Below are 15,112 nucleotides of genomic sequence, written 5' to 3'. Positions count from 1 at the left end.
TAAATTTGGGAGCCTATCTCTTTAAAAACAACTCCCTTAAAAAAGTCCATTCCAAGCCATCTCTGATGGCCTAGTGGTTTGAGTTCAGCCCTCTGCTCTCACTGCTTTGGCAGCCTGGGTTCGTTTCCCAGTCACAGAACCACACCCGCCTGTTGGTAGCCATACTGTGGCTGTGGCTCACACAGAAGCACTAGAAAGACTTCCAACTAGAATATACAACCATGCACTGGGGCTTTGGGGAGGGGGGGAAAAAAAAAAGATTGGCCACAGATGTTAGCTCAGGGTGAATCTTTCCCTGCAAAAAGCAAAAAACAAAAAATCCATTCCAATGGAATAACCATAGCTTAAGTGATTACTAGCAATGGTACCCCCTTGTATGAATGCAGAATATTCCTGCCCACCTACAGGATGTGCAGATGACAACTCAGGACTTGATACAGTAAAGGCAGCCAAAAAACATGCCAGAGTTCCAAACAATAGTTCACTTTAAAATAACTTTATTGAAGTAATAGTAATAAAACCAGGAGAGAAAAAGTAAGACATACGTTTGCAACTTTTTAAAACTACTCACCTTTCATGTTTGTGTCTTTGCTACACAATTAGCAACAACATATAGCAAGATGGCCTCAGCAAGGTCTCGCAACCATTCAGGGCCTCAGTGTCCTCATTTGTGAAGTGAGAGGATTGGGTATACCACTAATGTTTTCCAACTGTGGCATCCTATAAGTAAGTTTGTAATTTCAAAGTCATAAAAAGGCCTAAAAAATCCACTTTAAGTTTGATATACCTATCAGTCTATCAATCATCTGAATAGTCTTCAAAGGAATCTATTTTCTAGAATGGACTATATAGCCATGTGTGTGGCACATGGAAAATTAAAAGTTATGTATGTGTATATGTAAGTTTGTGTTGTATTATATCAGAGAGATGCACAGAGAGAAAGATACCATACTAGTTATTCTAGGCAGACTGAAGGCCTAGGTCCCAATTCCAGCTCCACAAGCACCTGCCCCCTCCCAGTTAAGGTTCTTCCTTGATGAGATGTCATGTATCTTTGAGAAGATGGAATATCCAAGGCTGATGAGTCATCCCGTCGCTACAATAAACTGGCCATCACTTTATTTAGCCCCATGCATAGTCCAAACCTAAACCCTTTTTCCTCACCACCAATGAACTCATCCCTTCAGTTTAAAATTAATAACCTGAATATCTATCTGGTATTTGTTTTTAACAGTGAGCAACTTGCAGTGTATACACCTGTTTGAGAACAGTGGAAGATCAAAGAATTTTTCTTATAACCTGCGATCAGCTACTCAGTCAAAAAACAAAACAAAGCTTCGCCTGCCTACGGAGGAAGCCTGTGTCCAGGGGAGCTGGAACAGCTAGTGCAGAGTTCTAATCCTCTGCTGACTATCTTTCTATCTTTTACATCTTGGGAAAACTTTAATATCCACGCCTGCAGCCTTATTAGCCTGAAAACGTGGTAACAACTGAAAGAAAATGTCAGAATGTTTTCTTTCTGCTCTTACACGGTACTGTTTTATAAATTACCTTAGCCTGCGCTGAAGGACCAGGGGTGACTATGCCTGTGCAGAACTGCCCAGTTGTCTGCCTTCACTTCAGTAACTGTGGCTGGAAAGAACTTATAAATTATAACAGTCAAGTCTAAGTAACATGAAGAACTGAGTGCTGAAGGGGCTGCTGGGTTGGGATTTCTGCCAGCCAGCTGGTGCAGGCCTGGTTTTTTGGTTCCAGTGAAGAAGCAGAACGAGAAGGGGAGGAGCCTGTCCTATAGTAGCTGCCTTCTTTCACCACTTTTCCGGAATCTAGGGCAACAAACTTCATTACAGATACCAAATCCTGTTATTCCAACATTATTAGTTTTAAATTTTAGACCAGAATCATGATCCAGCATTTGCTTTTAGAAACTGGAAGACCATAACAGGCATACTGTTGATTCCTTACGTTTACAGTTCCCGTGTTAGCCTCTGAAGGCCACAGGCTGCTGCCACGTGCTCTCTGTGAACGGCGCTCTCAGCACCAGCAGCAGCATCGGGCACAAAGGAGTCAGTCGGGCAGGTTTACAGACCAGACCATTCATGCACAAGCTACCAGTTCAGGCCTTAACATTCCACTTGTATTTTCTGCCTGACCTGCAGAGGTGAGCAATCTTGTCAAAATGCCATTCCCCTATTGGCAGGAGAAACTGTGCTAACTGTACACATTCTAGCTCTCTAGGAAGACCTGGTTTAAATAAAATCCAGTGGTTGCCGGCTTTTTCACATTTTTAAGGGCAAAGCTACAGTAGGAAGGAATGTAGACAGGAGGCATAAACAGTGATATATTTGCTCAGAAATATTTCTAGGACTGCTTCCATTTTTTTAAGATTACTGCCACCCCCATCCTGACAGAAATAGGAAAGAAACAGCAATAACGTGTTAACTTAATTACCTTGATTTTCAGTTTGCTAATTAAATTATTTCATAATTATGAAAATATCATATAAATCACTACATATAGTTGGCAATTTTTCAAGAACTATAACAGATCATTGGCAGAAAATCATTTGAAAGCAGAGTTACCTAGAGCAGACAAGCACTGTTAGGTCAAGGAAAGTCCACAACAACCGCAGCACTAAGATCCTGCCACTGCCTGGAGGCTGGGAAACCTCTGTAAACAACAGAGTGCCATCCACAGGGAGCCGCTGAATGTCATGATGGAGAAGGGCAACGACTCCAAACAAAACAAAAGGAAAAACTAGTTCTGTTGCTGTCTGAATGAACTGAAGCTGAGAACAAAGAATGAGGTTTGCCTAGATGGGATCACAAAGATTCAGTTAATTTCTTAGTAAATAATAGAAGATAACATATTATCAATCTGTATTTTGTAAATATTTAGTTCCTGTGAAATGCAAAATACACTACCACCTATAACCACGTCCCACATGCGAGTCCAGGAGCCGGCCTGCATTATTACCTTAGTGCAAAGGAAGGTTCACAAACAACTTCTTTAAAAGTTCAGCTTTAATGACAAACATTTATTACATCAGTCTCTCTTCAAAATTAGATAGATGTGAATAAACAGTTTCAAACGGGAGGTGCTATGGTGCTACTTCAATACACCGCATTCAACGTGCTGGGCCCCTGGGGGTGCCCAGTAATGTACACGTTGAAGCAATAATGTAAGTCTGTGAGCCACTGCTCCTGAATGCCTCCACTCTTCAACGTCTGCAGAGAAAAACAAAAGTAATTTGAATTTGTACCACAACTGCTGTGCTATCTGACAGTATTATTCATACCCAAACAAGATCTCAGAGCCACTGCAACAGTATCCTCATCTGTAAATCACCACAGGAAATCTTATTGGAAAAGGGGACCTATTAATTGGGCATTACCACAGGCAGTGAAAATTCCCGGTTACAACCTCAAGTACAAGTGCTGCTGGTTTCTTGTTTGGTCTGTTCCCTCCCACATATGCTCGAGACTAAACAGAGTCCACCATCAACCATCCTACACTCCAGACTTCCTCCCCTTGGCATTCTGGTCTCAAGCTCGATCTACTCAGCACTCACATCAACTGAGAATAATTCTACAGGGCGCACTGACCATTTCTGTCATTCTCTTCGTTATGGAGGTGAACTGCTTCTCTAACCTCAGAATAACCCAAATTCTTGACTTTTCTTCCTTTCTACTGTTTCTGAATTATTATTACATATACCAATTAATAAACTCCCCAATCAAATACCTATACAAAAAAACCTAACTTTCCCAAACCAAAAACACTAAAAGGAGTCCAACAGAGCTACCCCCCACAAAACAGACATAGCTGAACACAGAGAACCAAACTCTAGACAAAGCTGAAGCCTGCGACTTCCTTCTTCCAACTTCCTCTTATTCTCCAGTGAATTAAGTGACTAGAAATTGGCCTGAAATTTATTCCTGCCAAATAATTTCCTTAATGACAGCTAGCATTTGTTGAGCACTTAATAAATGTCAGCTATACTAAAAACTTTACTTGGTTTATCTCATTTAATGGTCACCAAAACCCAAGGAAGTTGCTATTATTCCCATTTCTACAGCTAAAAAAAGAAGCTGAGGTTTTAAAGAGGTTTTAAACAAACCTTGCCAAACTATCACAGTTAATCAAGTCTGTACCAGAATCAGGTAGTAGTGACTCTGGTGCCTGTACCTTTTCCAACTAAGCTGTCTGCCACCTTAATTTAGTTTGAGTATTTTAAGGCTTTTATTACTGATTCTGGGATCAAAGACATCACCCTGGTTAACTGACAGTCAGGTACTAGACTGTAGGGGAAGCCCTGGGAAATCACCACACTGAGCTTAATTCCAGGAGTCAGTCAATGCACAGAAACCCTGGCCTCCCAAGAGCACCCTGCATGCCCTGCCCATGAATCCTTTCTAGTACTAATAGTACAAAACCCTTGTTCCATGCTCCTTACCATGATATTCTTGATGATCTGCTGCACCAAGATGGCATTGGTCAGCATATGAGTCCTGAGGGGTGCGTGCTGAAGCAGCAGGCGAAGGAGCTGGCCCACAACAGGCAGCTCCTCAGGCCCAGCTCTGTTCACGCGCAGGCTGTGCAGCAGCAGCCTGAGGACTCGAGGCAGGAGAGCCAGGACGGAGACACAGACCCCCCACAGCTTGTCCCTATAATAACGGAGACAGAAATGAGTCAGTGGGCCAACACATACAGGAAAAGTGCCCTTTCCATATTTCCCAAAACGGAAAATGTCCTTTTAATAAACATGGTGTTTCCTGATAAAACCCCATAACCCAAAACTAATAAGAACTGGGTTTCATCAGAGCTAAATAAGCAAATCCAATGAAGAATTAGCTGCTCTTCCCTACTTAATGGGTTCCAGGAAGCCCAGCAACCAGCATTTTCCCCAGCTTAACATTCAAGACATTCTTTTTTTTTTTTGTGAGGAAGATCAGCCCTGTGCTAACATCTGCCAATCCTTCTCTTTTTTTGCTGAGGAAGACTGGCCCTGGGCTAACATCCGTGCCTCATCTTCCTCCACTTTACATGGGATGCCGCCACAGCATGGCTGCCAAGCGGTGCGTCGGTGCACGCCCGGGATCCGAACCAGCGAACCCCAGGCTGCCGCAGCGGAGCGCGTGCACTTAACCGCTTGCACCACCGGGCCGGCCCCCATTCAAGACATTCTTGAAGCCCTAGTGATCATATATAACAGAATTAGCCAGAGAACAGAATGATCTACACATGCATACTGTTACCTACCACTGAACCTTATTCAACTGTCTATTATATAACACCAAATATCAAAAGAAATAGAATATCCCACTAATAAAAAGGGAAGGAAAGAACTTCACAAAACTCTAAAGTAGTTTCACCTATGACCTGGATTCTAAGCCTCTTCAATGTTTTAGAACACGGCAGATTTGCAGAGAAGTAGTACTGTAAAGGAACTAAAAAGGATTTCAGAAAGTAGCCACTAAGGGGACTACTGCTGCACTACTAGGTCATAGAAGGCCAGAGATGATAAATCCAAATTTCAGTAAACATCATTCTCTTGGTATCTTTATAGAGCAGGAACAAAAATGTTTTATGATAGAGATAAGTGGAGTGGCAGATACCATAACCACATTCCAGAAGAGTGTCAATGAAATGGAGCAATATCCTTTTGGAGGAAGAGTGCACTGGCTGCTAACAGCTCTGATCTTAGTCTGTTACAGTTCATGTACCAGGAGTGCATAATCCTCCCAATCCCCAAATCTTCCTAAGAAAACCTGACTACCTCCAGCTGTAGAAAGAGCAGCCCCTTCACCAGCTGATGAGCCTCCTCAACTTCACATACAGCAAGTGCATCAAAGGTGGACACTGAATTCATTCTAAGCCAACTAGATCCTCTTGTTTGAAGAGACTTTATTCAGCCTGACTCACACACAGTCAGGCTAGGACAGCCATGGGCAAGGAGAAAAGAGAAAGCCAAGACTATAGACATAGCTAATAAGGCAAAGGCACAGAGATAAAGACTACACAATCCAGAAGAAAAAGAAAAAAATAGAGAAAGCTACTTTGGTTCCGGCTGGCTTTCAAACTCCTACTTCCACCATTCCTATTCCTTGGGTTTTATGAGTTACTCCTGTAATGGTCCAATATATTCATTTTCTACTTTAACTTGACTGGATTTCAAATAATCGCTGATTGAAACTGTGCTCAAAGGACTTAGGGATTCTATATCATGCCAAATATAAGTATAGTGAATAGATGAATAAAGTTTAGGATTCCACGTTCACACACCACAATTAAAGAAAACTGTCAAGCCAAAGAAAAATACAAGAGACCTGGGGTACCACAAGTGATGGGAGAAATACCATATGAACAGCCATTCTCAGGGTTTTCTAAGAGTTGTCATGTACAAGAATAATTTTACTTATTCTATAAAGTGTTCAAAGGACAGAACTGGGAGCAATGAAGCTTAGGTTTCAGCTCAAGATAAAGCAATGGTTCTAAACCACTGTACAAAAACTGAAGAAAGTTCAACATCTTGCATAAAACTTGCAGTTCAGCTAACTCTGTAAACTTCTGATATGTTCTGGTCAGATAATAGCAACCTCCTCTTTTACTCCAAACAGAGGAATACAGATAAAATACTTTTTAAAATAATACACGGGGCCAGCCTGGTGGTGTAGTGGTTAAGTTTGCAGGCTCTGCTTCAGGGGTTCATGGGTTCAGATCCTGGGCGTGGACCTACACACTGCTCATCGAGCCATGCTGTGGCAGTGTCCCCCATACAAAACAGGAAGATGGGCACAGATGTTAGCTCAGCAACAATCTTCCTCAAGCAAAAAGAGGAAGATTGGAAACAGATGGTAGCTCAGGGCCAGTCTTCCTCACCAAAAATAATTAATTAATTAAAAAATACACAGCTAAGCTCAAAAGCCAGAAGAATGGCTGAAATCTCTAGGTGCCAGAAATTATGACAGAACTCATATAAAGATTCCCAACAGGGGTAGAGAACTGGTTGTGGGATTTTAGGGCTGGGTTTTCAACAGCTAACAGTGTTGGAAGCTGAGGCTTCAGGCCCCAGGTGTGGGAGGCAGGAAGCTAGAACTCAGCTCCCTACCTACAGCTGGAAGCCAGGAAAATGCAAATGTGAAACTGTCCCATAATGAGGTCTCCACAACCTCCACAGAACTCTTATAAATAAAAGATGAGAGGCACCCAGAGTACAGATACACAGCCCAAAACACGAGTTTATTCCACTCCATGAAAGACGATCTCCAGAGCCCACCTGCTCCCCCAAAATAAGAGAGAATTCCCACCAGAGAAAAAACAAACATACAGAACAAACTGACAGGAACTTTAAAGTAACACCAATAAATCGAGCACCAGCAAGAATGACAAAGAGCCAAATAAAACCCCAAAATAGATCAAAAGAAACAAAACAATAACTGATAAAATAAAAACTCAATAGGAGGGTTAAATAAAAGAATTAGCAAAGTGGAAGACGTTAAGAGAGGACAGAATGAGAAGCTCCCTATGTTTAAAAAGAGTTTTTAAAATAAGGAAAGAATAGAAACAATGGTGGAGATAATAGAAATAATAACAGTACTTCCCAGGCCTGAAGAAAAAAGTGAGTCTTCAGATTAAAGGAGCACACTAAGTCTCAAGCAGGATAAAGAACAACAAACCTACACTAGGACACATCTGATTTGCAACACAACAAAAATAAAGAGAAAACAGTAAAACCATAGAAAAGAATAGATTACTCCCTACAAACCAAGAGGGGTCAAACGGTAGATTTTTCATCACTAACAATGAGTTCGAAAGACAACAGAAGTTTCTCCAAAGTACAGAGGCCACAGTTTTGAACGACTCAAACTGGTCAAGCCTGACTTTTTTGGCCAGCACTTGTGAAATCAGAGGCTCCCAGCAATTTGACTGGCACTCTTATTATCTGTAATCTCACAAACACCTTCTCTAAAGGGGTAGGAGTACCCAAAAGGGAAATTTAAGTACCTAAAACTCTGGCTGCCAACACTTCCTTGTGACTAATGTCACCCCAAGAGATGCATAGGGTCTTGGTAATATCAACGTTTCCAATACCCAGTTTAAACAGGCAAAAAGTATTACATACACCAAATTTTGTTCAGTCCACCCAGATAAAGCAAGATGTTCCTAAGAAACTACAAAGTTCTTTGAAACTTCTCATCAAAGCATTTAATAAAAGGGCTATATTTCAAGTGACAGGAAATGACAAAAAGCAATATACACATTTCATAAATGGGAATTGCTTATTATAAAATTTTTAGAACCCTGAGAAGTTTGTTGCTATTTTATAAAGCCTTTTCTTGATCTATCAGACCTAAAGTTTGATGATGTACAAGAAAAATACCATCAAATCTGTTTATGCGTAAATTTTATAGCATTTTTACAGTGAAATCTACAAAGTTTTAAATATACACACACACCAACACACTTAGCAGAAAAAATCCAAATGTCTGTTGACAGTAAAATGGATATATTATGGTACGTTCATATAACAGAACACTACAGAGCAAGGGTACTATACCACAGCCAATCCAGCTCACAGCCTGTATTTGTAAAGTTTTACTGGAACACAGCCACACCGATTCATTTATGTGTTATCTGTTGCTGCTTTCACACCAAGGCAATGTTGAGTAGTTCTGACAAGAGACTTTATGGCCCTAAAAACCTCAAATATTTACTATCTGACTCTTAACACAAGGCAGTTTGCTGACCCCTGGTATAGAGAAACAAAAATGAATGTAATATATTTTTGAATCAACATGAATTACTCTCACAATGACGAGAATCAAATCACAAAAAATGCACACAGTATGATTCCTTTTATATAAAATTCTTAAAATATGCAAAGCAAAAACGATACTGTTTACAAATGCACATAAAATTTTTTAATAAAAAGGCAAGGAAGTGATTAACACAAAAGTGATCTCCGGGGGCGGGTATAGAAGAGACATGTAACTGTGGATGGTACATGGAGCATGTGTGCTGACGATGTTCTATTTATTTCTGAACCTGGAGGTGGAGTAAATGGATGTTCAGTTTATACTTACTCTTTAAACTATATAAATGTTTTATACAATCATATGTATGATAAATTTTTATGACATTTAAACAAGTTCAGAAAAGACTAGAAAGGCAAACATCAAAATGTTCACAACAGGTAATAGAATGATTTTTATTTTCTATTTGCTCATCTGTTAAATTTTTAAAAACCTTCTGCAATGAATTTTAACACGCGTACCAATCAGAACATAAGCATAAGAACACGTTTTTTTAAAATTAAAGTGAAATCTCCCAAACTATCTAGAAGCTTTAGTCTGTATATTACATAGGAGCAAAAGTAATGACTAATTTAAAAACGCGAGCATCTTAGAACAATTTCCTTAAATCCAAGAGTATAAAATCCCACTCTGGCTAGTTCTAATGAAGCCCAAAACAAAATACAAAGGCTTGTACTAATAAGCCCATCCTTCTAAAGGCAGAATTTTTTTCTTGCTAGACCTAGAGCATTATTAATAAGGAAAGCTCTCAAGAAACTTTATAATGCCATCTAACTTTTCAAATTTGTAGCTTAAAGGAAAACACAAGAACTAAGAATTCTCACAATACAAAGGGGATTCATGAAAGAACAAAGAAAAAGCTAGCTAGGTTTACACAAACTCTGAAAGAGAATTTAAGATATTTCCAAAATCTAATTCTCTTTCACTCTCTTTTTTCTAATTGATTGATTCATTGATTGGGGGAGGGGGGAGTGGTACAGGTGGGAAAAAAATTGAAGTTGAAGAATACAAATACTATTACCTCTTTCTTAGATGTTCTGCTTCTCCTTTCTCTAAAGTGAGCAAAAAATAAAGAAGACTGTAGCAACACGAAGCCAGAAACGGCAGTAGAGTCTCACTCAGTACACATGTATGATCCAGGAGCTTACAGATAACACCCAGAACACAGCCAGCCGTGCTGTCAGGAATCACAGTCAGCCCAACCTAGGCAGAGAAAAACAAGACTGATGACCTCTTCACAGCAGTTGCTCTCCCCACGATAAAACCAAACACCACTACCTGGAGAGCTAACCTTACATCACTCCTACTGAAAACTAGTTGATACATAATACATGCCGCCTGCCACACCTTAAGGTCCTGTTTTCCTTTGAGAATTTAATCTCTACGTTAAATGACTGAAAACATGCAAACTCAAGTAATACTAATAACCCAATCCACTGCCTCCCCTTCATGACAAAGTCTTCTAAAATTTTCTAGACGTTACAATTTCTACTGAGGGTTAGAAACACCATTATTTTAAAAGATTATTTCATGCAGCCAAAGAAAATCTTGATACCAACATCCACACTTATATGATCTTTAGATTGTTCAGACTAGAAAACTCCAATACCTGGCACACCTCCCCATCCCAGGTAATTAAATGTACAAACCAGAGTTCATTTTACAATTAGCCTTCCCCTGCCCTTTGACTTAGCTAGTCATTCAGACATGACTAAGGAAAATACCTGTACTGGAGTCAGTAAGATAGTACTATACTTAACACTTGACTGCTTCACTGTCCCAAAACCCAGCTAAGGGACATCATGGCATGCTATTTCATCTGGACTATACTATATAAACTGTCATTAAGGTGGACTCTAACCTGTAACTGTACAAATGCATGGTTTGAATCTCTTGGAAACTACTGTAGAATAATCCTAAAAAAGCCTGCAGGTGCTGAGGTCTTAACCTTTCCATCAGGCTGTCTGAAAATAGTGGCCAAGACTGACTGGCCTATTGGTCTTCTATTAGAATAATGAATATAGTCAAAGGAGGGCATAAATTTCTGGAGTGGAGGTTACAAAAAAAAAAAAAAAAGTGGGGATCTTTGGAGGCACAAGTCATAAGGATTGGAAGTTTGAGAGCAGGGAGAAAAAAGCACTGGGAATTCAAAGCGGTACTCTTCCAACTTAAGGGAAATAACATTTTGAAAAAGAAAAGGGGGTATAGATATGCCTATAAAATTATCCAAACAGATGAGAGTCCCTGGAAGATAAAGTTTGGGATCCCTTCCTTGCACTATAATAAATTATTATAATAAAAAGCCAAAGGTCAAAGTGTAAATGTTGGAAGAAGTTAAAAGCAAAACCCCAGGCATACCTAATGTGAATTTAATACCAAAGGAACGAGAGACTGGCCAGAAGACAAGTCAGACTCACGGCTGAGCTCACCACTTCCAGTGATCAGGCCTTGAGTCTGCTGGTGACATCCCAACTTTAGACCCCAAATCTCTAGGTGGAAATGAGACCCCAGTCTGGATGCTGGATTCCTAATACTCTGACACCAGACACATGTTAATTAAAGCATTACAAAACAGAAGGACCTGAGGTATAATTGTAAGGTCCTTATTGCACAAATGTAGAAAGTAAGGTCCTGGGGAAAGAGGGGATCTTCCCAAGGTCACAGAATTAAATAGTAATGGCCAGGAAAATCACTAAGATTTCTCGGTTCTTGCCACAGCATCAAGCTGTGAGAAGCATGGAATTTATTAAGCTTAGAATTCTGGACACTCACTCTCTCCTTGGCTATGGCAAACCGAATCTTAACCAATGAATCTCTATGCTTTTTTGTGTAACAGAAAAAAAATTTTAAGTTTATTTACCAAATGCTTACTGATGGCACTTTGCAGGATGTCAAAGCTCTGGCTTCGGGCAGGGATAACCAATAAGCTGTGACAAACTGTCTGTCAGAAAAGGAGAAAACCAGTAACCAAATTGGGACATTTTAAGTCAGAAACAAGTTCAGTATTTTTTTTAACCTACTTGCGCTACATACTAACAGGAAACTTAACAAAAAATGACTTTAAAGATGCAAATGTCAAAGGTCAAAACAATCAAGCCTCATCTGTGGGCTAATTTTCCAAATAATTCATTTATAAAACATTTCCTGAGCACTGAGCTAGTCCTATTAGGTGCCATGCCCAGGAATGAAATAATGAGAAACTCTTCCTTCTCACAGCCCTCAAGTAGCTTAGAATCTACCAAGGCAGAGACTGTATTTCTATTAAGTGAGTGCTACAACAGAAAGATCTGAATGATGTGAACAAAGGGCTGACAAAAGCCTTTTTCCATTTGGTGGAAAAACATAGAAAAATACTTATGATCCAGAAAATACTAATCCCTCCCTGTTCGAATTGATTGTAACACTGTCTCCTATTCCCCAAAGGTAAAAGGAAGAGTACAGTTTATGGGAAAAGAAGAAAAATATGAGGGAGGTGGGAATCAAATCCCTAATATTTTTAATTTTCTAAGTTCTCAAGAAAACAAGAAGAGGGAAGGACAGCATCAAGTCCTTCAGAGACATCATAACATAATTCCAGAAGCTGATGGAGTATGGTGCCAATAATGAAATATGCAGAAAAATCACGTGGAGAGACAAAGATGAGACTGGTGGAAAGAAGAGTATCACTCTAGGAAGAGGACAGGCAAGCTAAATTCAAGAGAACTGTCAATCAACCCTCAAAAATCAACAGCTCTATGCATAATTTCTCTATAAAACCTCTTGCAGACTGATACCACCCAGAGTTTTCACATGGCAATTTTTCTTTTATACCTGTAAGAAACAATGTAAACAACATATTTCCAATGCCATCTTCCTACTTCAAAATGAGCAGTGCGTATTTTCATTAATAAAAGGTAAATCACATCTGAAAACGCCTATTCAATAATAAATGACCACTTAATCCCTTCCTTTTTCTCTCCCCTTCCTTTCCTGGACAATTCAGTTGTAAAGCCAATGGGTGGGGCCGAGCTAGGTAAACATCAGGACTGGAGTGGAGAGCTGCAGTGGCCGAGAGCAGGCTATCCATGAGTAAACAGAGGCAGACTGTCCCCAAGAGTTGGAGTTCAAATGGAGTGAGGAAGATGCCTGCGTAGGCAAGGGACGGCACCAGAAGGAGATTGATTATAGACAGAGTAAATATATTAAGTATAATGGAAGCAAAATTTCTCACCATCAGAAAAAGCAGGAACAAGAGAAAAGGAGACAACTAGAATGAACCCTGTGGTGTTGAATTCTTGATTTCTGTCCACAGAGAGAGTCTGGGAGCAGCAACTTGAATAGCAATGACCACACCCAGGGTCCAGAAGTTGGTTTCTAAATACCATTCTCCACTTAAACAAAAACTGGGCTTCTTAAAGAAATACCTGATTGCAGGGCTGGGACAGGGAAAATAAAATATGAATCTGGAACAATCTGTGCTACAACAAAGTAAGGAAGTACTCAGAGAAAAATGAGGACATGTTAAAAGAACAAAGAAGCCTGCTTCAAGGGAGTGTCAATGACAAATATGAGAGCATCAAAATTAATGGCATTTTAACCCACTGAATAAAACATGAAACCGTACTAACACAAATAAATAAATGAAAAAATTGGAAGACTAAAAAAGGAATGGGATATTTACATTGTTTCCAAGTATCTCCTCATAAAATATTATTAATTACAAAGGGGAAAAAGTAAACAGTGGAGAAGGTGGGCAGACACCACTTAAGTGATCAAAGTAAACATCTCATGGGACAAATCAGAACCATGCACCTGACAGGATGCAATCAGAAACCACAGCATCACTTGTGACATATTCCTGCAAAATTTGTGTAACGTGAATCTAACCATGAAGAAACATAAATCAAACTCAAATTAAGGAAAATCTAACAAAATAACTGTCCTGTGTTCTTCAAAAGTGTCAAGATCAACGAAAGACAAGGAAAGACTGAGGAATGATTCCAAACTGAAGGAGACTAAACAGACATTACAAGTAAATGCAATGAATGATTTCAGTTGGATCTTTTTGCTATAAAGGACATTACTGGGACAACTATTAGATGACAGTAATATACTAATAATAATTCCCTGATTTTGATGACTATATTGTGTTTATGTAATAGAATATCTTGTTTGTAATACATATACACTAAAGTATGGGCTACGGGCATTATGTCAAATAGTCTAAGAAAACAAACGTTCTTTGTACTGTAGCTGTAATTTTTCTCTAAGTTTGACATTGTTTCAAGATAAAAGTAAACAAATATTAATATAAATACACGTATATGTAACACACAAACATACACATATATACCAGGCGTCCTCACTTTTGCACATTACTACGTTAACAGAAACTTGCACATATCAGAACCCTGGCCTCGCACTGCACAGTTCCAGAACAGGCATGCTAATTTGGTCCAATGTGGAAATTAAGGTGTTTTTTTTTGTGAAGAAGATCAGCCCTGTGCCAACCTCGGTGCCCATCTTCCTCTATTTTATATGGGACGCCACCACAGCATGGCTTGCCAAGCAGTGCATCGGTGCGCGCCCGGGATCCAAACCGGCGAACCCTGGGCCGCCGCAGCAGACTGCACGCACTTAACCGCTTGCGCCACCGGGCGGGCCCCAAGGTTTTTTTTTTAAATAAACAACGACTTCTTTATTTTTCTTAAGAAGGTTTTGTACATTTAATTTCTAGGTTGAAGTATTTTCTATTTAATTTTATCAGAATATATACAGAAATGTCATGCACCTAACACTTTTTATGGTCATTTTATTGCTGTATTGAAAGGTTAAAAAGAACAGGTAAAAGAAAGAAATTTTTTTATTATTAAAACACTAAAATTCAGATTTAGAGATGCTTTCATTTACCAATAAAATTACAACAAAGAATGTATTTACAGAATGAAAATTTCCATATACTCACACTACAAAACAGAGCTAAATGTTCTAAGAAAATGTCAGCAAATGTACCTTTGGCAGATTACATTTTACCCTTCCCCTGTTGGCACTCTCTCAACTATTATCAAGCAATAATAAAAAAGGTAAGAAAGACACAGACAGACAGCCTGCTTCTCTTTTAGGACTCTTTCCTTACCCTACTAGTCCTTTGAGTACATTGGGGGGCGGGGTGGTGACGTGACACAATCCACTTGACCAAAGCTGCCTTCACAATCCACCCAAGGGTCCCCTAGTCCTAGAAAGCACGTTTCTTCAGGGTCCTTTTGTGCCCCACTTGCTTCTTCCTATCATCCCAACTGCATGATTACCACAGCTTT

The 15,112-nt window shown here is 39.6% G+C and overlaps 2 protein-coding genes across 9 annotated transcripts in view; one reads left to right on the top strand and one right to left on the bottom strand.

Annotated features, from left to right (window-relative positions):
* Positions 1-14,478, top strand: part of INVS (inversin) — a 153,355-nt gene extending 138,877 nt beyond the window's left edge. For 3 of the 4 annotated variants that reach the window (XM_087419401.1, XM_087419404.1, XM_087419400.1), the window contains one exon: positions 1,235-1,359. In XM_087419401.1, the coding sequence (XP_087275527.1) occupies positions 1,235-1,237 (3 nt within the window). In that variant the 3' untranslated portion in view covers positions 1,238-1,359. Of the gene's footprint in view, positions 1-1,234 lie in introns of all 4 variants that reach the window. The other variant, XM_087419402.1, reaches the window with a different exon arrangement.
* Positions 3,006-15,112, bottom strand: part of TEX10 (testis expressed 10) — a 59,629-nt gene continuing 47,522 nt past the window's right edge. For 3 of the 5 annotated variants that reach the window (XM_014782025.2, XM_087419405.1, XM_087419407.1), the window contains 4 exons: positions 11,677-11,757; positions 9,838-10,019; positions 4,457-4,667; positions 3,006-3,227 (listed from right to left, as the gene is read on the bottom strand). In XM_014782025.2, the coding sequence (XP_014637511.1) occupies positions 3,114-3,227; positions 4,457-4,667; positions 9,838-10,019; positions 11,677-11,757 (588 nt within the window). In that variant the 3' untranslated portion in view covers positions 3,006-3,113. Of the gene's footprint in view, positions 3,228-4,456; positions 4,668-8,843; positions 9,049-9,837; positions 10,020-11,676; positions 11,758-15,112 lie in introns of those variants that run through there. The other 2 variants (XM_014782026.2, XM_087419406.1) reach the window with 2 other exon arrangements.

The sequence above is a fragment of the Ceratotherium simum genome, chromosome 29, assembly GCF_057802395.1.
Source record: "Ceratotherium simum simum isolate JZ-2026a chromosome 29, ASM5780239v1, whole genome shotgun sequence".
NCBI lineage: Eukaryota > Metazoa > Chordata > Mammalia > Perissodactyla > Rhinocerotidae > Ceratotherium > Ceratotherium simum.
Note: the sequence above shows the minus strand (reverse complement) of the source record. Positions and strands in the feature narration are given on the sequence as shown.